This window comes from Cetorhinus maximus, chromosome 24, assembly GCF_964194155.1.
Source record: "Cetorhinus maximus chromosome 24, sCetMax3.hap1.1, whole genome shotgun sequence".
Classification (NCBI taxonomy): Eukaryota; Metazoa; Chordata; class Chondrichthyes; order Lamniformes; family Cetorhinidae; genus Cetorhinus; species Cetorhinus maximus.
In genome coordinates, this window is record NC_135902.1 from 30163548 (window position 1) to 30190408 (window position 26861).

General features: G+C 39.7%; 1 protein-coding gene across 2 annotated transcripts in view; it reads left to right on the forward strand.

The window, feature by feature from the left end:
- The window catches only part of LOC144699742 (netrin-1), a 170642-nt gene that overhangs the window by 101133 nt on the left and 42648 nt on the right, over positions 1 to 26861 (forward strand). For both annotated transcript variants that reach the window (XM_078570932.1, XM_078570933.1), the window contains 2 exons: positions 17494 to 17643; positions 19740 to 19793. In XM_078570932.1, coding sequence (XP_078427058.1) covers positions 17494 to 17643; positions 19740 to 19793 — 204 coding nt within the window. The remainder of the gene's footprint in view (positions 1 to 17493; positions 17644 to 19739; positions 19794 to 26861) is intronic.

The window sequence follows — 26861 nt, forward strand, 5'->3', positions numbered from 1 at the left end:
CAGTTAGTTAAACCAATGCAATTAATCTGACAGATAATTAATAGTGTCCTTTGTGGTATTACTCATAATGAAAGTTACTGACTTAGCAATTCTGCCAACATCACCTAAAAATATGTAACCAGAAAACTATTTTCCCTCAACTCTGTATGCTGGTAGCAGCTACATGAGGTTTCCTATTAAAATAATATTTCTCGTGCCTTCAAATATTAAGTGTTTGAAGTGTCCACCAAGGGTTAGCTTCAGTATTTGTGTTCTTGAGCCAGGAGATATCTGCCCTTTGCCTCTGTTTCTTGCACTGTAAATGACAGAAATTTGGACAGGAGCATAAGAAAATAACAGTATGAGTACTCACATCAGGGACTTTCTAGCTCTCCAGAGCTGGTCTTCTTTATGAAAACTTGAATGTCTTGCACACCCTTTATATTGTGATTCTAAAACGTAACGAACGTTGTTAGTAATAGTTAGGAAGCTTACAGCCTGTGGTTGTTTCTGGATCAGGGGGATAGATAATTTTGTGCATTGTAGTTTTATATTTTCACCACCTCTAATTTAATGGTGTTTATTAAAATAGAATAACATTTAAAACAGATGTGCATGCTACACAGTTACATCGTGCAGAGCATGCTAGCACAGAAGAAGGTAAAACCATGAAGAGAGCAGATAAATAATTAATATATTCAATTAGCTATCAATTATGACTCATCAGGAAATTTGCAGCTAAAGTGGCAGCAGAAAGCGTCACATCTTAAATGTGAACATTTCAGTCATTGCTGGAATACAGTGCTGTATAATCATCTAATTGCGTCTCTCCAGAGTTAACAGTGATTGTGTTACAGCCTCCATTTACACAGAATTCTATTATAGAGGCTCCTGGTTTTGCAAATGTTCAAATTAATGACAAGAGTGAGAGCATTGTGTAAATGAATATGGACCTGTGAGAGCGACAAAGGTGAATTAATGAATCATTTATACAGTTGATTAACAAGCTACATCAATTTCAACAAGCATCTAGCTGGTTGACTTATATTCACACAAAATACTGAACCTATTTAAAATTTCATCTTCATTAATATGCTAGACCTAAATATTTATCACAGATATTTTAGTTTTTGTTCTTCTAACATCATACTTTCCTTGAATTGGCTTAGTTATTAGTATCTTTGTCTCTCACTTGCTTTACTGTAGTTCCTACCCCACACAGGCGTTGGCTGAATATTACAGGGCGGATGGCGCACACTCCCCAGAAGCAAAGTCGGCATGGAGCTGACCCTTTCCACGCCAGCCCGCCTTCCAGCCATAAAGCGCTGAGGGTGGGCTAAACAGGGCCAGTGTGGGACTTGTGCTGCAGGAATTCACCAAGGCTCCTTAGACAGCACTTTCCAAACCCATGGCCACTACCATCTAGAAGGACAAGGGCAGCAGATAGATGGGAACACCACCACCACCTGCAAGTTCCCCTCCAAGTCACTCACCATCCTGACTTGGAAATATGGCGCCTTCATTGTCACTGGGTCAAAACCCTGGAACTCCCTCCATAACAGGACTGTGCGTGTACCTACACCACATGGACTGCAGCGGTTCAAGAAGGCAGCTCACCACCACCTTCTCAAGGGCAATTAGGGATGGGCAATAAATGCTGGCCCAACCAGCGAAGCCCACGTCCCATGAATCAATAAAAAAAAGTCCTGCCCTTGGGAGCTGCCAGTCAATCCAGGCAGCGCCAAGAGCACATTAGTGGCTGCTGCTGGGACTGCAACAAGGAAGCAGAAGAAGACCCAATGGACCTCCCAGAAACAGCTAAGTCCACGATCTTGGGCAGGGAGGGAATGGGCAGGGGTGGTGGGGGTTGTTGGTTTAAGGCAGCAGGCAGGTAGGAAGAAAGGGGAGATTCTATCTTAGGAGGAACCACCCCACCTGATCTCCAAAGGGCAGCCTCCGAAGATAGAACCCTGCCCCTTCCCTCCTGCCCTTTCAAGAATTTATTTTTAAAAAACCAGGCCGCCCACTACCACCTGACTGCCCACACCAAACATTTTATGGCATGGGCAGCGTATTATCAGGATCAATTGGCTTGGTAACAAGCCCAATTGACCCTTGATTATCTATTTAAAAGTGAAAGGTGGGCTGCCGATTTCGGCGCCTGCCCACTCCCCATATTATGGAGATGAGATTGTGCATGGGTGGGAAGGTGGTGGGGTGGGCACCTGCCATATTTTACATGTCCCCCCATGCCGAAAACAGTGAGGGCACATAAAATGCAGCCCCTTGAGTGCTGCATTGAAGGTCTACTCCATTGTTAAATTAACTGTTCTTTGCTTAACATGTTATTCCAAGGCCCCGCATGCCAGGTTTGAGGGATATTAAAGATCCTTTTCTCTTTGCTTTGCCCCTTGATGTGGAGTGGTGTCCCTCAAGCAATATAACCAATTATCTCTCTCTAATGGAGAGGGATATCTATGGTCCTTCATGGACTATGCCTAATTCCATTACATACCTAGATTTGAAGAGCAGGGAGTGCCAACATTTCTGATTCAACCAACTGCACTCAGCACTGGTGATTCTTCTCACTGATGTTTGTGCGATCTTGCTGTGTACAAATTGGCAGCTCTGTTTTGCCTAAACAACAACAGCTATTGGACTTCAAAGTAATTCATTGTGTGTGAAACTCTGAGACACTTAAAACAAGATAAGGCATAACCAATCTCCTTCCATGCTGCGCATACTCAATTTAATCACAAGGGTTAAAAGACGAGCAATTATCATGTTATCAATAACAATGATAGCTGAATGATTGTGATCTCACTATAGAAAAACCAAGAGCTTGAGTTGGAAAAACGTACATTGTCAAACTCTTTCTTGGTGGCCATGTCTTGTTAATGTTATTTTAATTAAAAGTGATTTCTCTTCTTCTGGTATTTAATTATATGCTGGTAGACTCCAGACCAACTTAATTTCATGTAAAATTTTCCTGAAAAGCACAATGACTCACAGTTAAAGCATAAATCTTTTTGTCATATTTTTAACCAAATTGGAATTAATGGGAAAGTCAATCCCCATTCCAAAAATGGTACATTTTAGTTCATTAGTCACACAATGGTTATCTGCCAAGTGTTCTGCGGCACATGCTGCTGACTAACAGAAATCCAGCTCATAATTGTGCTCTTAAACAGCTCCATTACTTGTCCTTCCTGCAAAATTTCATTCTGGGCAAGGTGACGTCACAGCTGACTTACTGCATGTGGCTGTTGCTGTTGTGTTATGCAACTTTAAACAGAATGTTGGATTTTGGAAATTAACCCTTTTGAAATAAAGCAAACGTTTATAGTTGATGAATAATGCTAATTGGTGCTATTCTTAAGTTTGATTTTTGAGCAGAGTAAAGGGAGCTTCATACTGTGTTAGGCTATATCATGCCTAACCTGATAATGTTGATGTTGATACTGGCTGCCTGAACTGAGAAGAGCTCCTTTCCCTAGCACTTTGCATTAATGAGTGTATCTTTATAATGGAGCGTCATCGAACAGGCAGCATTTGGTTCAGAATTGTAAAATGTCAGAAAGTTGCATTTGCGAGTAAAACATTAAAACGGTAGCTTTCTTTTCATTCTTCTGAAAGAAATTGGCTTTGGGCAATGCAATAATACAGAGAACTAGAACTCCAAATTGTAGTCCTGAAGCTGATGGGACCGAGATTCCCCATCACCTTAAAAGTGGCATCATTGAGAGACACTCTGTGAGGCTTAGATACTTCCCTAAGGGTGGAAAGTAAAATCAGACCAGGTTCCTGTGTCACATTCATGCATTTTGTAAAAGAATGCAATCTACTGTGATCTGATTCAATTCATTCCTTTGGCTAGGGAAGGTACACACCACAAGGAGACTAGAAAAAAGGAAAGCGTAGAAAACAAATTACCTCTCCCTCAACCCTAATAATGGGCTCTAAACATCTGAAAAGATCTGAAAATAAAACCGCATCAATAGCACAGATTTAAACTTTTTACTGCTCAAAATAACTTCTAAGCAACAGCGCCAGAACTTAATTATTTCACCTGAGGCATTTGTTTAAAAGATGACTATTGCGCTCAAGTATGGAGGTTTGTTAAGCTTCACTGGCAACGAAAACATCTTTTTAAAAAATATGTTTGGTGCACGTGCAGACAGACCATCTGATTCTCACATAAGGACATAAACTATTTGTACAACATGGTATCTGTTAACAATGAACAAGATCGTTTCTATATGGAACTGAAAAACAAACTCCTTTTGGGAGGTGAAAAGGAATTTGAGTTTGAATGTTTTGTGAGCAAGCTAAATGGTCACGGCCTATCACTTCAGAAATGACTGACATAATTTAATATTACACTGTGAAAATTGGACTGTAACACCTTCATTTTTAGGAATGAATTTTAAATTTCCTTGCATTTTTAGCACCCCCCAAACCCCCGCATCTTTAATGTTTCTTCACTGAAGGTGAGTCGTCTTGTAACTTTGAGTATTCTTCTTCGCCAGGAGCCTAGACTCTCCAATGCATGGACATAACAATGAACGTCATTAATTTTGCTTTTCTGATGTCCTTGTAGAAGATGCCCTTGTTAGTGGGAGAAGAACCTTTCCACGTCCCAACCCTTTCCCCTCCCTCGTGTAGATGACCCAAAGAACTGGGAAGCTAAGGGTGGAAGTCTTCCTGACATTAACTTTGGTGGAAGAAGTTGGCATGAGTATAAAACAGGGTTTGCTTTTGGTCTATACTGACATGTTCAGTAAATTTGTTGACTAGAGGAATGTCATCCCATTTGTCTTTAAGGCATACTCTGAGTATAGGAGACTGTAAAGACTAGATTTCGAATTCCCCAATCAACAGTCCATCACCCTAGCAATGAATCCAACAATTGGTTACATTTCAAACATATTGAATGTTCACAGTACCTCAGAGAACTGGAGAATTTTATATATGGATCATGTTATGAAATCAAGAGCACTTACATCTGAAATGTCGTGTGGCCAGTTATATTTATTGATTGATTGCAGAGTACAGGATTCATTTTATCCAGAGAACATGTTAAAATGAGTTAATGCTTTACAGAAGGGGGCTATTAGTGATGTGTTTAGTCAGACTGTAGCTATCTGTAGGGTTTTAGGGAGTGGCAACATGTAGTAAAGACAATGGAAAGACTGCGTAGAAACTGTTCTACTTTTAGTTTGTTTCTTTGCAGGCTCTCAATTTGTTTCAACATCTGTTTTAAATTGAATGTTCTTTTGTTATTTATTATAAATCTAAATTTTATGTCAAAATATATGTTTCTTAAGGAACACAGTGTAAATATACTCCACCCTTTTTGTAACAGACTACTTGGAAACCCAATATTTTGCCCTGTTATACTGAAGGCCCTGGTATGGGAATTGCCCCATAATTTAGCACAAATTGGGGAAGAAAAATTGGTATCCCAAGCCCAATAATCTTAGGAGTTGTCTTCCTGACCAAGAGGCTTAGAATGAAGTAAGGCTTCTGTGGTGTTCATTCTGTTTCATATGCTGAAGCAGCACTTATTGCCTGGTGGGTTCAAGCACTGGCCGCTGTATTAGTCACAAATACCAGCCAACTTAGAAAATGCAGTTTATCTCAAATTTCTTCAGCTAGTCTCTTGGTTGTATGAACAATCCAGAAGCATCTCTCTGGGACCTAGACAGTAAATATCAGCTGGACATATGAAGATGGAGAGCAACATAGCCAAACCTCATAGCAACTGAAATGCATAGAAGTGTACATTCCAGCATCAGTAATCATGAACAGAATGATTTCCCTGCACCCGCCCCCACCCCTTTATCCAAGATTGTTGAAACCAATTTTCTTTGCTACAAATCCCCAGACACCAATTCCAACTGAGATCAGCTAATTCAGCACAGACTGGGAATCAAATCACTAAAGAGGTTTGAGAAAACATGATGTTTTCTAAGTCCTGAGCTAACTTTCTACCATTTCTTTTATAAATAACTCATCTTATTTCCATGTCGCATGACATGTAGGGCTATCATCATTTCAATAAAGTCATGTACAGGTCATGTTGAATGAAATATAGGTAAATACTGTTTATGTCCACGTGTATTATCAGTTGGTATTGCACTACATCCAAGTTTATGGATGGAAGAAACCATTCCAGTTGTACTTGTTTTCATCAGAAACCCACAAGGCACTTACTTTCCCTTCACAGATTCACTTAGCGTAAAGTAAAAAGAAATAACAATCTTTTTTGGAAAAGGTAAAATTCAATTAGAAATCAAATGGCAGAACCATAACAATCAAGCTAAGAATTGGCCAAATTGGTCTTTATGCAAGAAGCATACCAAAAGCTGAAATGCATTTTAAATTTTTTAAAAAACCATAAAGCAATCCTGCCCAATTACTCTGCCTTCTATTTAAATGTTAATTTCTATAGCCATCTTTTTCGACAGTAGATGAGAGTACTAGTTCTGAATCTATCTATGCTAGAGAGCCTGTTTAATCGTAAAGGGTTTCTAATATGCTGGTTAATACACTAATGTAAAATTCCAGCGGCCTTATTTTGACAAAGTCATTCAGCCATTTACTTTAAACTTGTTCACCAGTTTATTTGAATCAGGTAAACAACTTTATTAAAACAGTGCACACAAGAATTTAACACAAATGTGCTAATCAGTATACCAAAATACAACACAAAGAAGAACTTCTGGTCATGAGAATGCTCCAGGTTTGATTTAGTGCTGATCTCAACTGGGGAACAGAATGGTTACTACAGTTGGTGTCTGTGCCCCTTTAGGAGGAAGGAGAAAATTAGCCAGGGCCCTCCAGTGGTGTGTGTCTGTGTGTGTGTGTCTGTGCGTGTGTCTGTCTGTGTGAATGTGTCTGTGTGTGTGTATGTGTCTGTGTATGTGTCTGTGTCTGTGTGTGTGTGTGTGTGTGTGTCTGTGTTTGTGTGTCTCTGTGTCTGTGTGTCTATGTGTGTGTGTGTGTGTGTGTGTGTCTGTGTGTGTGGTGAAAGTCCCATTAAGGTTAAGACACCAACGAATCAGTCTCTAGACTTGCACATGGATAATTACCACTAGTGGGTGGCACCAGAAGGCTGCTGGCATCAGTGGAACAGAAATTCATCTCAAATGATAGATCCAAAAGGACACTTTCACATTGGCTGACTGTTACATTGCCTCTCCAATACACCATTCCACTGATAATCCAATCCCACACGACTGCCCATGACATATTTCCCTAATGAGTCCCTCCATTCTCTCTAACATAACTCCCTAATATGATAAGTTCCTTATGCTTCCAAAAGACAGTATTATTGAGAGTATCTACACCATTTAATTGGAGTTTAAATATAAATTATGCCATATTAATATTTTTGCTAGCTGATGTTGAGCACAGCATTGAACTCTGACTTCACGTAACAAACTCCTGCCTACCAATAAATTTCAATCTCTGCAAATATTTAATCTAGATCTTTCTATTTTATGTTTTAGCCTCTTATGTATACAGCTTTTGGTATAAAACAATCAGATGAATCAGTGATGATGATTTACAAAACAATAAACCATATACCATGAACTCGAGTAGTTTGTCCACAGTGAACTTGCTGCTTTCCCCCATTTATTTTCTGTAAAATTAAACAATTCAAGATTTTCATCCTGGGGTTAACTGAACAAAACCTGGTTGTGGGTTGAAATCACTGAAACCATCACAGATAGTTCCAACATTTGACTAATGCGCACAGATTATTTTTGATTTCCCCAGATATTTTCAGCTACATTGTGTTCTGATGATGAATGCAGTCTATTTCCACACCAGCCCCTCTCACCCCATGACTGACAACAAAGGTAAAGCAGAATTGCCTCAGCAGTCCATTTCTGCAGCACAATCAATGATTTTGAATTGATGAAGAGATTTTCCAATTGCAGCATACACAAATTAAGAAGATAAACTACAACATTACTTCCCAAAAATTGTTTGTGTAGACTGAACAGCACAGCTAGAGCAAACTGGAAATGCAAACATTTATATGCAGGCACATTTCAAAGCACGTTATTAAAGCTGTATAGTAGTGTTCCCATTGAATTTCCTGATCCAAACTAAATGTTTTATAGTTACAGCTGCCCAAGTCCACTTCATGAGGCTGCTAGTATGCAATTGCCAGTTCAACACAAGTTACGAAGGCATCCTTTCCTATAAAGGTGCATTTGTCTGTTTGTTAACCATTCTGATAGGAATCTTTTGCTTCACAGCTCCATTTATTTAGGGGAAGGCTTTTTGTTCCAGTTTACAATAACTTTTCTTCAGTAGTAATTGAGCATATTTACTCTAAATAAGCTATAAAATTGCAATAAGTTAGAATCTGAAGCTGTAACGTAATTCAGGTTTAATATCTAATTGGCTTTTGAAGTACAAGCACTTAAATGATAGTGACAGCAGTACAGCAGCCTGCACCACATTGGAATTTGCAATCACCTGTTTTTTGTCCCTAAGACTCCTTCTTTGTCACTACGGCTTTTGCTGTGCTTCTGTGAAGATGCAAATGCTTTTCAGTCCTGTTAAAGGTTTTCGTCTAATGAAGGCCATGATTTATTACCACAGTATAAAGCTGAGACCTGCAATGGTTCCCATAGTGAAAAGCTATTGATCAGAAACCTCCCCCACTCACCCACACCAACCCCCTCCCCACCCCACCCACAACCCCTCAACAAAGTGTGCTGAACCTAAAATATAAAAAACATGGGAGTGACTCATTCACTAAGCACTTGTTCAAACACTCAATCATTGAGTTATAATTAATTCTGTACAATGCTCAACTATATGTGTAGTAATGAGGCTTCAAGTATACCCACCCAAGACTGTAGCACTGAAAGGAAGGAGTAAGACAAGAGCCAGATCTGGAGATAAGTGACAAAGTGGCTTGGATGCTTTGAAGTACCAGGTGACAAAAACATTTCAGCCATAGACCGACCTGATTCATGGAGTAACTGATACCTGCTCGACAAAGGGGGTTACAGCATGAGTAAAAGCATCCTTGCTTATTTCAGTTATGCAAAAAGCAAGAAAATAATCAACTTAAGAAGCAAAGGGTGTTGTAATTACACAGAGGGGCCATTGACCACAACAACTTATATTTATTCATTTAGTACCTTTAACATAATAAAATGCCCCAAGGAGCAGAAGCACTACCAAACAAAATTAGACACTAAGCCACATATGGTGATATTAGATCAGGTGGCCAAAAGCTTCATCAAAGAGGTCGGCTTTAAGGAGAGTTCTAAAGGAAGAAAGAGAGATATCAAGGTGCAGAGGTTTGAGGAGGGAATTCCAGGTCTGAAAAGAGGGAAAGAAACAGGTTAATATTTCAGGTGGAGCTCTTTCAGCATGATTAGAAAATAACTCAAAAATCCTAACTCTTGCTTCAGTTTACTAAAAGGGTAATTTATAAATGGAAGAATTGGCATCTATACAAACAGAATCACCATCCAAACTCTTTTGGCTTATGATGGTCAGATGCTTGGCATGTGTACCTAATCATTCTGTAGAGTTCTGTAGGCACATTTAAAGCTGTTGCTATATAAAAACTAATTTGGAAACAAAGAAACAGAATTTTCCCACCCAGAGCCCACAAGCCATCAATCTGAATCCCTGCCGTCTTCCACTTTCAATCTGAATTTCTATTCTACACAGGAGAGTAACCCATGGCCCCTACCCCTCCTGTAGCCATCTTTCTTGTACTCCCTTCCCCCCAACAAAATTGGTACATTTCAGTATTTCATCAGTGTAATCACTTGCATATTGCATGCACTAGGACTTTTCCAGCTGTCATATCATGTCAAAGCCAAAGATAAAATGAAAACCAGCAGATTCAGTCAGAATAGATTAAGATTAAGTTAACAAAAGAAAAGCACCGTATTGAAAAATTCACTTCGTAATGTCAGGCTCAATAATGGAGCAATACACAATATTGTTTTAATTATACATGGAGATATTAGTCTTTGAAGGATTTTCTGATTATACAATAAAACAATGCTAGTTGTTTTATAAAGGCGCACTGTAGGTTGGGTCCCAAGATTAAGCCCAATGTGTATACAATTTTCAATTAAATAAAACCAGCTGTTGGAATAATTACCATTGCTTCATGATGTGTTATGACCATTATAACAATCTGATAAATACTATTCCAATCAGATAGCATGGTCATTTTCTAGTGAAAGTCTAAGGAACTATGTTGTTTTTAATGATACAAATCACCAGCAGTGTCCACTGATAACAGAGAAAGGGCTTCAGGCAAAACCATGAGAGACATGAGCACTGCTCAGAGCTCGACATCATTCTTACTTTCTGTCCCAAAAAAACAGATTCCATCTTTTTTTAATACTCACTTTTAATGTCCCTGTTAAAAAAATTAACAAGCTGTTTGGATTATTGGAAAAGCTTCAGACCGTTGATGTGGTGGAGGATTTTTTCCTAATGATTTCTTTCATGTTCTGTAAATCTTGGTTTTAATTATAATAATTGAGCAAGGCTGTTGCCAAGATTAAGCATATTGTTTTGTTTATAAAGGTATGCTTCTTTCATGAAAAACTATGCAGGGATAAATAACCAAGAGACGTTATTGTAATTGTTGTTGACTTCACCTTTGTGTGAAGCACTTTTGGGACAAGTTGATGGAGTATTTGTCTGCACCACCCATCATCTGATGGTAAAGACATAAGGGATTCTAAAGAACACTACAGTAGTATTAAAACATAGGAGGAAGTCTTTGAACCCTTTGACCACTGAAAGGTTTCTTCAACTTTCAAAGTGTGCACCTCCCTTCTTTCAATAACATCTGCAAAACAAATTCCCTGCAAATGTTGTATACTGGGTGTTAAGATAAATTAGAGAAATGTACCAAAGCTGTGATTGTTACCCATTTGTATTACTCTTAGAGTTGAGCAAACATAATATATTTTCCAGATCTAAATTTTGTGCAAAATCGTCACAACAATTCTCAAAACATTTAAAGTAACAGAACATTTGCCTGCTTTTTTGTTTTCTTACATTTTGTATTGGTATCTCCTGTCACCATACTTTCTCCTCCTAGCACAGTCCACGTTACATGTTTGCAATCACCATTTGCTCCATAATCAGATGAAAGAGATTGGTTTCTGATTGTCTTTGCTTCTTTACTTGGTTCTGGTTGATTTTCTGCATAATATAATTGAAGAGCTTAAAATTCACCACTAGAAAACCTCAGAGAAAGGATTATGCCCTGTTTCAGCTCATCTACAAAAATGCTGCAAAGGAAAAGTTAATAGACTTGTGGTTATCAAAACTTTGGAAGCTCCTTCACACACTTTCAAAATACCCACAAATCTCATTACATTACCAGAAGTCAGATAGCATGAGAATTGAGCCAAATCCATGGTAATTTACAAATCTGTTCTTACTTTCAAAGGGTAAACAATTCTACATCTCCATTAAAATAATACAGAGGAATGTTATATGAATGCATCAAACATTGGTCACTATCGTCTAGTCTTTTCTAGCCACAGTATACTGCACTCACTCCAATTGTTCAGATGCAGTGTTCCATTGCAAAAGGGGAAAACAAAATTAGAAACTTGAGGCTGTTAAATATTCAATTCATAAACTATATCAAAATGTAAAAGGAAGTATTTACAAATGTACAAAAATGACAAACAGGAAAGTACAAATTGGTCCATCGAACCTGCACCATTGCAGTGTATTGCAACTAGACAACAGGATCCCAATATTCTTTGTCCACTAGCAGCCGTGTAATTTCCTGGGAGACAAAACAGCAGATTTTCAAAAAACACCGTATGTCAATTCTGGGAATTAAGAATTTTCGGAAATTCCTTTCTGACCCTCAAAGAAAATCAAAGCAAATTTCAAAGGATAACAATGGCCATTTGGTATATTGCTAATCATTCAACAATTTCAGTCTCCTCCAAGGATCTGTCCCTTTTGAATGTTGTAGTGAATTTGCACTCACTGCATGAGCTAGCATTTATTTACAAGGTAAAAAACACCCTTTGGGGAAAGGAAAACCTTTTGAGATCTAACCTAGTTTTATGTTTAAGTAATTTATACGCATGTCTCATCACTTTAGTTTATTTAATTCAAATAATCTGTTCACATATATGCAATCTAGTTCCTTCATCCTTTTAGCTACTTCAATCGTCTCCCTGGAGTCTATGCTTTTCTAGAGTAAAAGATTCAGCTTCCTGAGTTTATCATGATAACAAAGGGCCATTAAATTATATATTAATCTTCTGAACCTTTTTCAGGACTGCTATATCTCCCTGATCCTTCCCAAAGAAAACAAGCACAAACTATAAGTTTGGGCCAGGAAATGGCAAAACAGCTAGCAGTCCACGTTCGTAATGCCATATCTGAAATTGTCTCTCATATATTTCCAATGAGATAAAGTTTCCTTCAACTCCATTCTATGTTTTGACTCCTCGGTTGCTGTTATTCTATGTTCAGTTAACATACGTTCCACATTGTCTGAGGAAACAGCTCTTATTTGGTTGTCAGTTTTTGTTTTGTCTTCAAAAGCTCACAGGCACAAACGGCAATGGGATCTGTCCACCAAACATCATTTTTGACTTCCAAAAGCTTTGTGAACTGGATAGGTTCTCAGCCCACAGGGTCTTTCAGGAGTAAGCTATCACCAATTTGATGGAATGTCTTGGAAGACAACCAATGGGGGAACTACTGATGCTGCTTAATAATCTGTCCAGGAATCTTGTTCATTTCTAACTTTTGCAAAACATCTGGGAGACTCAGATAAGCCGATCAAATTTAATTACATAATTTTCTGTACTTTAAAAGAGACTGGAAACATAATATGCAAAATAAATAAGATCAGATGCTTGTTTTAATGTATGGAGTGTGACTGTAGCCTTTTCAATACAGCTTGAATGCAATTCGAGCTCATGTAAGATACCAGAATGTCCATATCAATAGTAGGGATGTTGCATATTTCAGAATAAAAGTAACAAAATGGGAGAGGCTTTGTAGTGCTAGATTGGACCTTCAATATGCTCTGCCAAGGAGTGCAACTCCCCACATGGTGAGTAATTATCATGCTGGCAGTGCTAAGTGGGTGCCAGGAGCTTCTCCATAATGTATGAGACAAAATCAGTTCTTAATCTTGGAACTTACTCTTCTTTCAGGTTATATTTGTACCAATGGAATGGGAAATGGAGCATAGAATTGAGGCATTAAAAGTCTCCACTTTAGCACCCACAAAACTTCCTACTGTTATTTCTGGCAGATGGTGAAAGCAATTTCCCTAAAATAGTGAGATGTATTTAGTGGAGAATCTCCCCTACCTTGACCTTCTAGAAGAGGTGGTGGAACACAGGGAGGCCAGAAGAGGCTGCGCTAAAAGCACATGGCACCTACCTGCTATTGCCCCTATGCCTGTGGATATGGGAAAGCTTTTTCTAATTGCAGTTTCCCAAGGAGCAGCAACTTAAAGAGGAGGAGAGAAACCTTTTCCTGGCTGAATGGCCACATTCATGCCACACTGATTTGTGACTTCCCTTGACTGCGATATGCAAATTATCATGTCTCCCCTTCCCATCATATTATCCTCAGAATCATCCATGCACACACCAACTCACACCATTACCCTTCATGTCAACTTATTAAAGACAAATCCAAATCTTGCCAAGAATAATATCTGCACATGCACCATTGGTGCAACAATAATTTCAATCAAAACCCATTGTGAGTGTGAATGTGAATACTTCTATAATGCTATTCCTTGATCTCAATGTTTGAACTCTTAAGCCTAACCTAGTGTTCCTCCTAGGTGAGTAACAGGGAGGTGTGAGGTAGCTATTGATATTTTGGAATTAGAGTCTTTTGGGACTGAGGACTCCATTGCATGCAAACAACTATGGCTGCATCTGATTACTATGCCTGGCAAACCAGTGCTGCCTCATTCCTGCCACTTGTGCAGGCATCAAAGAGAGGTGGTGGAGGGTATGCATGTGCTGCTATCATGTAAGACAACACAAACATAAGAACACATTCCTGCCATGTCACTGATACCAGGCATTGGTTTTATATTGCCATTGATCTGTGACAAAGCAGTTTTAATGGTATCAAAGGAGATTCATGTAATACTTGATAGTATCCCACTCCCAATCATTAGCAGGGTAGAAGAGACAACCTTACCAAGACCACTAGAGCAGTAGTCTAAACCATCCAAGAAAGAAGTGCCTACTGCCCTTGGGCCTCCGTCATGTGTCAGACCCCACAGTTGTCCCTCGAGATGCCATTGCTCCAGGATGGGTGGCAGTGTTGCAAAGCCATTCATGAGGGCATCAAAATGATTCATTGAATTTGCTTGTCAATCTGTTGCACAGTTTTGGGCACAACCTGAATGCCTGCACTTATGTTTAATTCTTTGAAAGTGCTGTTCCTTTAAATGCAGTCCTCATGAGATCTGGATCCTCAGACTCTTAAATGGGGAAGTAAAATAATGCTGCTCACTCATGCTCACTTACACTCTGTGTATCATCCAGATGACTCCCCTCACCCTCATCCTCTAATTCCACTCAAATGGATATCGCTGGGCTGATCTTTGAAGGGAGAGAGTGATTGATATCCCATATTCTGAAGTTCTGACAGGGATGAATGTGCTTCGTCATTGCTTATCTGTTTCAGAAACATCAAGAGACATAAAATAGGAAAAGTAAGAATGGTTTTCCTCAGAACAGAGCTCACACAATATAAGAAGTGACATGAGACTTTCAATGGCAGGGAGTGCAGTGTGTAATAGGAAGAGAAGCAGAATGCTATAATGAATTCTTTATTGGCACATGCCGTCCTACTTTGTCACCTCTGACATCATCCTTGTCCTCCCTCCCTGGGATTTGCATGACTTCCTTCTCAGAAAGGTGAGAAGTGGCAGCTTTGGGTGTCCACCACATGTTGTCATTCTCTTCCATCTGTTGTAGGCTGTCTCCTGCTTGAAGAATAAATACACACAAATGACGATGACATTTCATTTCTATGGTACAGATAAACCCAGGTATCAGCATGCAGACCAAATAGGTATTTTTAAATATGCATCAACAAGCAATTGCATTCCAAACAAGGCATTTGTGGGAAGTATGCATGTAAGAATGTGAATGACAGAACACCTCATTGTCTCATGGACAATGATGGTAAGCCAGTCAAGCAATTTATCATACTGGGATAAGATGCTTAGTTGAGTGGATGTTTGGAAACTGTGCTATCTCTTGTTACCTTGACTGACTTGGTACAGTCAATAAACCTTTTACCACATTGACTGAAAGGACATGCAGCCGATTGTTGAATTGGCACCATTGCTGGCCAGTTCCATTCACTTACCTATTGTAGCTGTCCTTTGTCAGTTCCAAAAGGTTTCTCCAAAGTGTGACCTCCTGAAGGACCATTTCAGCATCACGAATCAGTGGTGCTGCGCACTGCTGCATTGCGTACTGCCGCATTGAGCTCCAACATTTTTCCATGAAGGCACTTCTCAGTTTCATTCAAAGCTAAGTTTTATGTGGTGGCCCTTTGAGCTGCTGCAGGGCTTTAATGCTTGCAAGGTTTTTGACTGCCAGAAGTGCAAACTCGCAATCTGTGGTGTTTACAATTCCCCAAAAAATATTCTACAATATTTAACTTAAAGAAAAACAAGGAGGATCGCTCTAATGCTAAAGGGTGGGTGGGTGTTGCACCCCACTATATTTCTGGTGGCAATTGCAAGGCAAAGGAAAATTCAAACTCTAATCACTGAAGATCCCTCTTTCACGGTCCTTATGTTCTAATAGTCAGTTTTATCATTATTCATAAGTACTCTGGACTAAATCTCTCACCTGCCCTCTGAAACTATTACGTGGGACAGTAAAAAAGGAGGGAAATATATAAGGTGATTTTAATGATGATATTCAGAAATGTTCTTATAGTATTTCCATTAGCCTTGGATCAACAATATGTAATAGATTAGCAACAATCTGAAGACTGCTCAGTCACACTTACACTACTGACCTACTCAGCTCTCAAACTTGCAAGTCAAAAAAACTACAGCATTACAAAATCCTGATTCACTAAACATCCAGAAAAGAGTGGTGGAAGAATAACACCATTGACTCGACTGCCCTGGGCTTCCTTTCCCACAATCCTTTTGTTACATTGCTCCCTCCATTTATCATTTTTATTGCAAAGTTGTAATTCAATAACAATTGATCGTTTCAACTGTTCTCATTAAGTAACTTTAAACGTAAGTTAATATCAAATACTTCCATGCATGAGCATTATTTTAAATGGAAATTAATTTGAGTGAAAAGCCCATATATTACATGACAATTTGTCTTCATTTCAATTATATAGTATATTGCTAATAAATGTAGGTTTATATTGAAAATACCATTACATCTACTTTACCATGAAATACTTTTATTGGATATCCCATACTTAAGAAGACTGTTTATTGCAGCAAGCATTTTTGTAATGTAGAATTCAATATCTAAAAGTGAATAGTAATCTAGTAGAATGCATTTCTAGAGGTCATAGCCTTATACATATATAATGTATGGCAAATACTGTTCAGAAATTAAAAATGAAGGTTCACTTCTAGAATGCAAAGCTATAAATCCAGACATTTTGCCATGGGAACAGCAAGTTCACATCAAAGTTGTCTGTTCACTATTTAATGGAGGTATTAATGTCTTTAAAATAAACAGATTAATGCTTCCATTTAAATAAAGGACAGCGATATTTGATATGTGTTAATTGGTAGTATTGTAGCTATCATTTCCAAACTATTGTCAAAGTCCTGTTCATCATAAGTTTCTCTGAATTTTTAGTAAAATAAAAGTATATTTAATTAATAATAAGTGAAGCATCATCAGTATAGTCTTAAATTATACGATACTGCAATGAGAAATAAAGGATATACAAAGAATTTAAATTCTAATATCAATTCATTGGAGAGTTTTGGTGTTTGGCACACTTACAACTAATCACAGAAGTGATGCTTATTTCATTGTGATTTAGTGTGCCACATTTTCATGGCATATCTAATCTTGATCAATTACGCATTAAGGATTATTTAAATCTAATTGCAGTGACTGGCTTTCTTGCCCAATGACCAGAACCTTTTTGAACTTGCATTGAATGAGTTAGACAAATAAATCACTGAATAAATGATACCATGTAGCTTTAATTACTTTGCGTTTGTGCCAATGATGACTTTAGGAGATTTTCGTCGATTAAATAGTTCACAGAACATCAAATCATGTTCTCTGAGTGAAGATTTGAGGCAGGTGGCGTGATTTAAAAACAAAAGATTATGAGCAGCAACTGTAGAGGCTGCATCGCTATCTCTGTGAATCTCTGTTCTTTATTCTCCCTGTTTTGTATTCTTATTTACTCTGAAGCTCTATTATTGTTGGTTTATGTTGCCTTTCCTTACCCATTGTTATATGTTCCTCACAGCATGCGATTGCCATCCGGTGGGTGCAGCTGGCAAAACCTGTAACCAAACAACAGGTCAATGTCCCTGTAAAGATGGTGTGACTGGCATCACGTGCAACAGATGCGCGAAAGGTTATCAGCAAAGCCGATCTCCCATTGCCCCTTGCATAAGTACGTGGACTAATCTTTTTGTCCCTCTAGTTTTTTTAGTATGGTCTGAATTGAAATTTGTTCCAGTCTGACAACGAGCTTGGAATGATCAGGTCCAAATAAGCAGCCTTCATTTTCCTAAAGGATCCAGAGAAAGCTGGTCTCTCCTCAGAAGCAAAAATCATAGATAGAGCAAAGCTTCTAGAGGCCGACAGCTATAATGCTTCATAGATACTATGACTGCATACTTCTCTGGACTAGTTCAGACAGCCACTAAACATTCAAGGATACGACAATAATTCAGATGTAGCAGTAAGTTCATGCTGCATTGTCCTTACTATGCACTTTTCCCTAACCTCAAAAATATGCATCATGACAATTTTACTTGGACTGTTGGTTCCCTCAGAGCTGAATGACTGCTGAATTAACCACAAATGTCTGGAAAATTTTCTGTAAGGACAAAACATGGACTACAACTCCCAAGGCTAGTGGCTTGAAAGTGAAGGGCAGCTTTACTCTTCACCCCCTCCTCACTCACCACCTTGGCAGCGCTGGCTAGAAGGCAGAACACTCCCAGCTATGCCACAACTACCTTAATTGCCATTGTGTGATTAGTTAGCAGGAGACAGAACACCTAACTTCAAACGGTGCTGTATCGAGTAGATCAGCTATGAATTGAGGAAGCTCCCCATTCAGACCCCACCACAATTGCTCAGTTGGTGAATACACTTCCTGGTGTGTAACACTGAACCATACAAAATGGAAAAGTCATCAGGAAGGTATTAGTTTTGGTGGGAGTAGGCTCAGTGCAGTTAGTTGCAACATCCTGATGGTGTTCCAATTGCTCCTCCAGGAAATGCGCATTTGTGGACATTGGGCAAGGGCAGATTTAGACTCAGCTTTATGACCCTAAATGAATAACTAGCTGGAAGCCACTGTCTGAGCTCAGACACAAAAACTGGCCATTTGATTGCAGGACCACATTTGCCACACAAAAATTAAACCCAATACAGGTCTATCTTCGAAGACTAAATGAATAAGCAAAATACTGGATAGAGATAAAGTTTCCCCAAATGAAGCAGGCTAGCCTGAGTGAATGGGCATTGGACCCTAAAACCATGAATTTCTAGTTGGAACCTCAAATGTTCGAAAGCCAGAACTCCAAGGCTGCCTCCAAATTAACTCCCTTTATTACCTTTGAAAGGGGAGATCCTCATTTCTTTTCCCTGTGTTGGATTTACCCAAGTTTGATAAAGCTGCTGATATTGACCCTGATATTGTATTTCAAATTGAAAATGTTTCAAATTTTTAATAAATTTTAGCTCATCTGAATTGCTTTAGATCCTAGACCCTGCAAGAAATTCATTTAGACCATATCAACTTTACTCAGCTTCAGAATAGGATTGGATATAAATCAATTGAAATGCACTTCTGCCGAAGATGCGTATAGTTCAAATAATTATGATTGATTGAAATTAGCTTAAAAGCACAAGTGCATTCAGGGTCAGACAGTGGCAATCATAATGTGACACTTGTTTCTATAAGACTTGATTCTTTACTCTCACCTTTCAAACAGCCTTGCTTTATTTTTTTGGTGAATGGCGTTATCTGACTGACTTATAATTCTGTGTTTGTCCTGATCTGCTGTGTGCGTCTGACAGAGTCAGAATTTGATCTTTTAACTTTAGGAATTTTATGTGACCATGTCTTTGGTACTTTACAGTGTCTACTTGCCTTCAAATCTAGAAATGCTCAGCTAGAACAAAATGGATCTTGGAGTTTAATCTCCACTTTTGAGATGAAAGTATTCCTTCATGCATGGCCAATCTCAGTGCTGACTTTCTGCCAGAAAGGTGTAGGATTGAAAGAATCAAGTCTTGCTGGAGACAATATCAAAATTTCTTGCTATTCAGTAGAAACTCCTGAGAATGAAGGAGGCAAAATACAACACTTATTATAAATAAACATTTCAGATGAACAATGCAGATGTGCTCTTTGAAGTTGTGGAAAAAGCTCATTGACAAAACGAGTTATTTTTAAAGACATTGAAATGTTTTGTACACTTGTGAATGGTATATTAATGTTTCATTGCTGTTGCTTTCCCTCCTTTCCCACAGAGATTCCAGTGGTCCCGCCAACCACTGCAGCTAGCAGCACAGAGGAATCTGCCGGTAAGATCAGACATTATCTTTCTCACATGTAGTCTTCCCAGCTGGACAAACACCCTTGGTTTTGATACCTCCTCTTTTTAAACTGAACGCTAACAAACCACAACAGGTGGCTACATGACTATATTTTTCTGCCAGCTAACTGCTGGCTGTTTAATCTTGGATATTGTGGGGTTTTTTTAAGTCTCACTGTGTTTGCAACAGTTTGATATATCTGGCTAAGAAAAAACTTAGAGCAAGTATCGATTTGAAACAGTGCAAGGTCACTTGGAATAAAAATGTATTCTCTCCACTATTTCCAGCTTAACTTTGACAAACGTTCTAAATGAGGACATGTGTTTGGAACCGAACAAATCTAAATTCAGTAGCCAACGTGTAGGGGATGATTTTCATCATCACCATCTAGGCTATGAAGGTTAAATTATGAGAACAGATTGCATAAATTTAGATAGTGAAAAACAGAAAGTGCTGGAAAATCTCAGCAAATCTGGCAGCATCTGTGGAGAGGGAAACAGAGTTAATGTTTCAAGTCGAACTGAGTTTTTCCAGCACTTTCTGTTTTTATTTCAGATTTACAACATCTGCAGTATTCTGCTTTTATATTATAGTGCAAACTTAGCTTGTAACCCCTTGACTGTGGAAGATTGAAAGGTCATCTGATCGAGGTCTTTAAAAATGATTTGATGTGATATATTCAGAGAAACTAGTGCCTTTAGTTGGGGGAATCAAGAACAAGGGGACGTAACCTTAAAAGTAAAGCTGGGCCATTCAGGAGAAAGTTCAAGAGCTCTTTTTCACGCAAAGGTTAGTAGAAATCTAGAACACCCTTCTTCCCAAAGGATGCTGAGACAATTAGAGCTTTCAAAAGTGAGGTTGATAGATTTTTGTGAGGTAAGTGTATGAAGGAATATGGAGTTAAGGTGGATTAATGGAGTTGAGACACTGATCAGCCATGATCTAGTTAAATGGCAGTGTAGGTTTGAGGAGCTGACTGCTGATATATAGAACACCATGGGACAGAATGCAGAAAGGACAATTGTGTTGGGGTTAATGAATGCTACTTATGAAGCCTGCTCTTCATTAATTGGAATGGAAGAAAGATTACAGTCTCTGATTGCAATGTGTGATACCCCTGACTCAGCTTTCCGTCTTGTGCTGAACATCCAGGCATTTGGGAAAAATCTACCTCATTATTTAAAAACATCCCTAACTGTAGGTGTAAAAAAAAAAAATTGTAACTGGCTCAACAACTTAAATAGATTATGATATAACTCAATTTACGGCTGGATAGCAGAAACTATTAACGTGGGAAATGTCAGCACTTCTTATTTCTGGGAATAAGATAAAGCAATATCTTCTTCACAGATTTCATGTTCCATGAGAGTACTCCCTAAATCTTGGGCATTGAATGTCCTTGCAAAGTGCAACAAGTTTCATCCCCCTCGTTACATTTGTGATATTTGCGAAATAATATATAATAGCACTATCAGTATCCCAGTCGTGTATGGTCAGGACCCTAGTTGCGCAGACCTGTAGTTACGATGCTCAATTGTAGCTGAAGCTGAAAGTACAATCTATTTAATAATGTGCCAGATGCCTTTTTTTTCTTGTTTTCACACTGAGTAATGCTTTCTATTATGAGTCAAAAATTGACACTCTGTGGGGAATACCACCAAAAGAAGTAAAATAGACACCAACATCTCAGCCAATGGACATTGTTTCCCTAGTTCTATGAGAGAAAGTATAAGGATTGGAAGCCAGCTGGAGGATAGCACACTGTGCGGGGAAGAGGAGGCAGAAGAGGGAAATGGTGAGGGGGAAAAAGCTGGAAGGCAGTGCAAGTCAATCCATTAGTGAATCTCCTGAGTGAGACACCCTCTACAACACTGTGTCCCATATAGATCACATGCTCTGTCTCTCGCTCTCACTCTCCCTCCCTCCCTCAATTGCTGCTTCCTTTACAGACATTTTCCACTCTCAGTAACACTTTACAGCAGTGTCTCCTTAACTGACACATGTGTGCTGTAGATCTACTCTTACTGTTGGGAAAAAGAACTGTATTTCAAACATAGCTGTATGGAAATAAACTGTACTAACCAAATTCAGTCATCTGATCTTAGTGCCATTACATACATTTCAGCACTGTTCAGAGTTATTCAGTTCATCTGATAAAACACCGGAACTTAGAAATTGCTCTGTACAATGTTGGAGTTAATGTGTTCATACGAAATCACATTGATCGCTACAGAGGCCTTATCCCATTTGTTAACATAACAAAGGAATTCATACAAACTTATTAAGGGTTCATGTAATTATATCTAATCATTTCTAGGCTTATTATATTAACATTAATCAGTGACTTTATTAATTAACCTCCATTGCAGGAGACTGACAGAACATACAGAACTTATAGAACATTTATAATAATCACATTAGACAAACTTATTGCACAATTCTAACTTTCTGGAAGTTAGGCAGGGGTTAACCTGGATGAAGGTTCAATTTCATAGCTTCCATTCAAGCACAGACTGCTATAAATGGAAATTACCTCTTACACCATATAAAACACTGCTGTATTTATTATGTAATTACTAGATGAATTCATACATTATGAAACAGCTAATCTCAGTAGAAACACTGAGTGATTCTCACGGTCCCTTCTCATAATATCCAGAGGCTAATACAAGTCTCAGCAGACTGTGCAACCAGATACTGAACACTAGAAACAGACATTGACTACTCAAAGAACCATTTAGAAGAAAGTTGTATGATTAACATTTGCGGGAATAATCGTACTTCTTCCCTCTCCCTACCCCTCTCAATACATTACCATTTGCACTCAATGTGATTCTTGTTCCCAATGAGTTATGGGATCACTCTGAGGTGGGGCAGGATTGTCAATTTACACCCAATGAGGGCATTCGATGCCTGGGGTCAACAAACTGGATTGGGACAGTGGTCAGGGATCAAAATAGAAAGAATCAACAGTGGGAGTGAGAGAAAGAAATAGAATTTTCTGGAATCATGATGCAAAAATGTTGCAATGATGAAGGGATAATTGAGTATTAATTCTCTGTCTAATCAACCAATCCCAACAATAGAGCCCAAATTTCTCCTTTGTAAGGATAGTTCTCAAAAAACTTGGGCAAATGGAGATGACTCCACAATATTGGCTTCAGTGTAAATCAAATTGCTGGCATGTATGATATTACACAGTTGTTGCAGATGCATTCCGGATCTTGCACAGTTCTCTACATTAAGATTCAGAAGTGAATTGGATACTGTGTGTTACATAGAAGGTGCTGCAGCAGAACTCATTCTAGTTGATCTGAAGCAGGACCGTCCAGTCCTGGAGACCAGTCACATTGTCTTCCAAGCCTATCTGCCAGGAAAAGAGAATGGACATCTTTATGTATTGGGCCAGGGAAAAAAAGAATGAAAATAAATAGTAATACAGGGAAAATGAAATGGAAACTTTCTCGTGTAGATATGCAGTAAATTAAGAACAGAAAGCAGAGAATGATATAGCAAAGCCTGAGGAAAGAAACAAATAAAAGCAGCATCTTAACATTTGAGAATATAACATCAGTCTCCAGTCTCCAACCTAGACCTGAAATATACTGCTAACATTTTCAGAAAATGTTCTTTGTACATTCTTCAGATTTTAGGTGTGAGGTGACTACGTCAGAACACCGAGCCAATTACAATGTGAATCCACTTAACTGAGGACCCCATTATTTTCCAGGCTGTGGAAAATAGGACCACATGCTGTGCCATGCTCAGCTCAAACACTAGGCTTTCCAGAGGAAGGATTTTCAAATTAGTTGCAATGGGATCTGGCTTTCATCTGGGATTTAACTAACCTAATACAATTCTAGGCGTTCGCTCCTAGTACGACTTTCACATTATCCAGCAATTGGCCAAATTCAAATGTGGGTCTTCAACAGGAAAATCTATGATGTGATAGTATCTATTACATTCAGTGTGCAGACATGAAAGTCTAGACTCATTTTAAAATATTAGGATTTACTTCAATTTTACCCTTCAACTATTCTTTATTACTAGAAATCAGTCTTTTTCATTCAATGTTATCACATCAATGAGCCTTTGAATGTAAAATTAAACTTACTTTCATTTAACAGTAAATGATATTGATACATTGCTCCTCATGCAATAGAAAAACTCTGAGTACTTTACAGGTAGAGAGGTCGCCATCAAGCAAGAAAGAAGAGGGTTTAGGAGAAAGGGAAGGAACCGAAGATAGATTGAAGAGTGGATTTGTGGGAGAATTTTGAAGAGAGTGGGGCCACAAAATGTTCCTCCGCTGCTGCCAGCACTACAGGAGCCTAGACTCCCAAAAATGACCATAGCTGGAGCAGCCCATATGGAGAGCCATGTTTGGAAGGACATTGTCACGGGAGTGCCGTGTGTGCACTGCAAGCATGTAGAGTCGTAGATTGTGACTTCACTCAGCGTCAAATGATGATTTTCTGCATTTTAGACCTCACAGGTCCTGTTAATGCCCTCTCTTAAAAACTGGGCATGTGCTCAGCTGCGCATGGGAACGCCACCCCCCTAGTATTAACGCTATTTAAAGGGATCAGCATGGGACTTCCAGGTGATTTTCTCTTGCTCTGCAGAGTGCAAGTCCTGTGTTCAGTGTTATTAAAGGAGTTTGGAGAAGTTGTTGACGTCAGAATGCGAAGGGAACCAATGGCTGCACACGCATGGCTCTGCGGACGGCACAGCTCACCCGGAACAGCAAGGGGGTCTCACTCCCTTAACGTGCAGTTCGTATGTATTCATGCATAGAACATGTCGGTGAATACCCACTTTCCTGGCAGGAGCCACAATGCTTTTATCCTGTGCCAGCCAGTCATTGCCATGTTTCAGCCACTATGACTAACCAGAGGATGACTGTTTGGTGATGAGAGCTGCACTCTACACATAGCTCATGAATCCCTTCCGCCACCTAAAAAACATATGGACAGCGCCTGTACATCATGGGCCATGCTGCTACCAGGAATGTGTGGAGAAAACCATCAGCATTCTAAACCCATAGCTCCACTGCCTGGGCTGCTCGCCAGAGCATGTCTCCAAATTTGTGATGATTGCCTGCCTGCTACACACCTGACTCCCATGAGGATGCAACCCTTGGCACGAGGCTTTTGGCAAGGATCTTGGGAGAGGGAAGAAAAGAAAGGAGAGGAAAGGAGGAGGCATTTGGAACCCCTTTTGCTGCAAACAGGCTGTGGGTGAACAGTTAATCAGGCTCTAATTCCCGTAGAATCGCCCCCACATCACCAATGTTCCACAATACTCCACCCCAAAGTCCATCATTGTGTCCCCTTGACCAAAATCCTGAAAAAGAGATGCTGCAAAGAGACCTTTCCATAATAACTTTATCTGGTGACATTTCCAATAATATGTACAAAATTAAACTAATTGTCCTTGTGCATTCCCTTGGTCCTACAGGGGCGTTTGCCTTTCCTAGTGCTCTTACACAGAGACTGCAGCATGGCTGGTGGAAGGCTGCAGACTTTCAGTGGGAGAGACTGCAGATGGCCTTGCGAGATGGCCTCGAGTAACTCTGGGCCTTGATGTCTCAACTTCAGACTGCAACACCTCAGGACAGGCAGCGGCAGTCAGGGTTAGTTGCCTAACAGGCAAGGGTCTTGGCGGAGTCCAGTAGTAGGAGGACAAATGCTGCCATTGTGAGAGAGAAAAGCGCCATTCCCCCAGAGCAGCAACTCAGTAATCCCAGTTACCTGTTAGAGGACAGATTGCTGGACTGCAGTGAACCTATTTTCCCCTTTACATACTGGTATCCACAGACATGATGGCAGCAGTCTGAACCTGCACGGCACCAAGCTGCACTTGCATGGTGACTAACATGGATCTCAAACTTCAGCCGGACTTTCCATGGCAGCATTAAGACATTGGATGACTTCTGCCTGATCTGCAATGGAAGCTGAGGATATTGGCCACCAGATACTGCATCACAGCTGAATCTACCAGCGCTATCATAGAGTTGGCCAACATCCACAATTAGAAAGACTGGGCTCCAAGCTCTGTGCAAAGCCCTGTGCTAAATTGGAACCAGCCCTGTGGCAGGCTTCCCAATGCACCAAGCATCTCAGTGTGTGTACTCATCAACCTTCTCCTATCCGCCACATCGTTAAAGTCCTCATCTGAGTCCTTTGCAGCAGAACTCATCAGCGCTGGCACACTCTTTCCTTTGGCTTTGCTGCCAGCCATTCATGTCCAGTGACTCACCACATGCTAATACCACCTCTACACTACTCTTTAATGTATGCCCTTTGCCAGTATCTGAGCTGGTAGCTGCCAGTGTCAGATCGAAAGACAATGCTGCTTTATCACACTCTTGCTCACACCCTTCATTGTCAAGTTGCGCTGGCAGGTCAGGCACCAGCTCTTGGGTATCTGAAAGCAGAAATACAGAGTGTAAGGGAAGCAAGAAGTCCATGGTCACACCATCCGCAGCTTGCAAGTCATTCTGATGATGAGAATGAGGTGGGATTTGAGAAGGTGCTTAAGGCAGGAACACACCTCATCCTGCATGTTCTCAGTGATGCTGGTTGCAACAGCATCAATGACTGCCGCCGCAGTAACTCACAGCACTGTCTGCTCCAAAGGACAGAGGAGAGGCAGGTGTGTCGTGTCTGTTCAATGCTAGTTTTCTACTGTTCCCTCCTGTTTTCTTTGACCTTGTCCTGCAAGAGACAAGGAAGAATGTCAGTGAGCATGTTGCAATGTGATTGGATGATGTGCCTGTAATAGTTAATAGCTGAAGGTATGTGGAAGTTGCAAGCGTGAGGCTTGCAGCAGTGGTAACTGTGTGAGAGTTGAATGTTAGGAATGAGCACTGACTGTTGATGGGTGAGTGATGGGTGAGTGTTGCATTCAGCAGTGTAGGAGATAGGTGGGGAGATGTAATTTGAAGATCCGGTCACGGACCTCAGTGAGGTCATTGAACCTTTTTGTGGCACTAAAGCCAGGTCCTTGGGGCCAGACCCCTTGGATTGAGGCTGCGTGACTCTAGCCACAGGC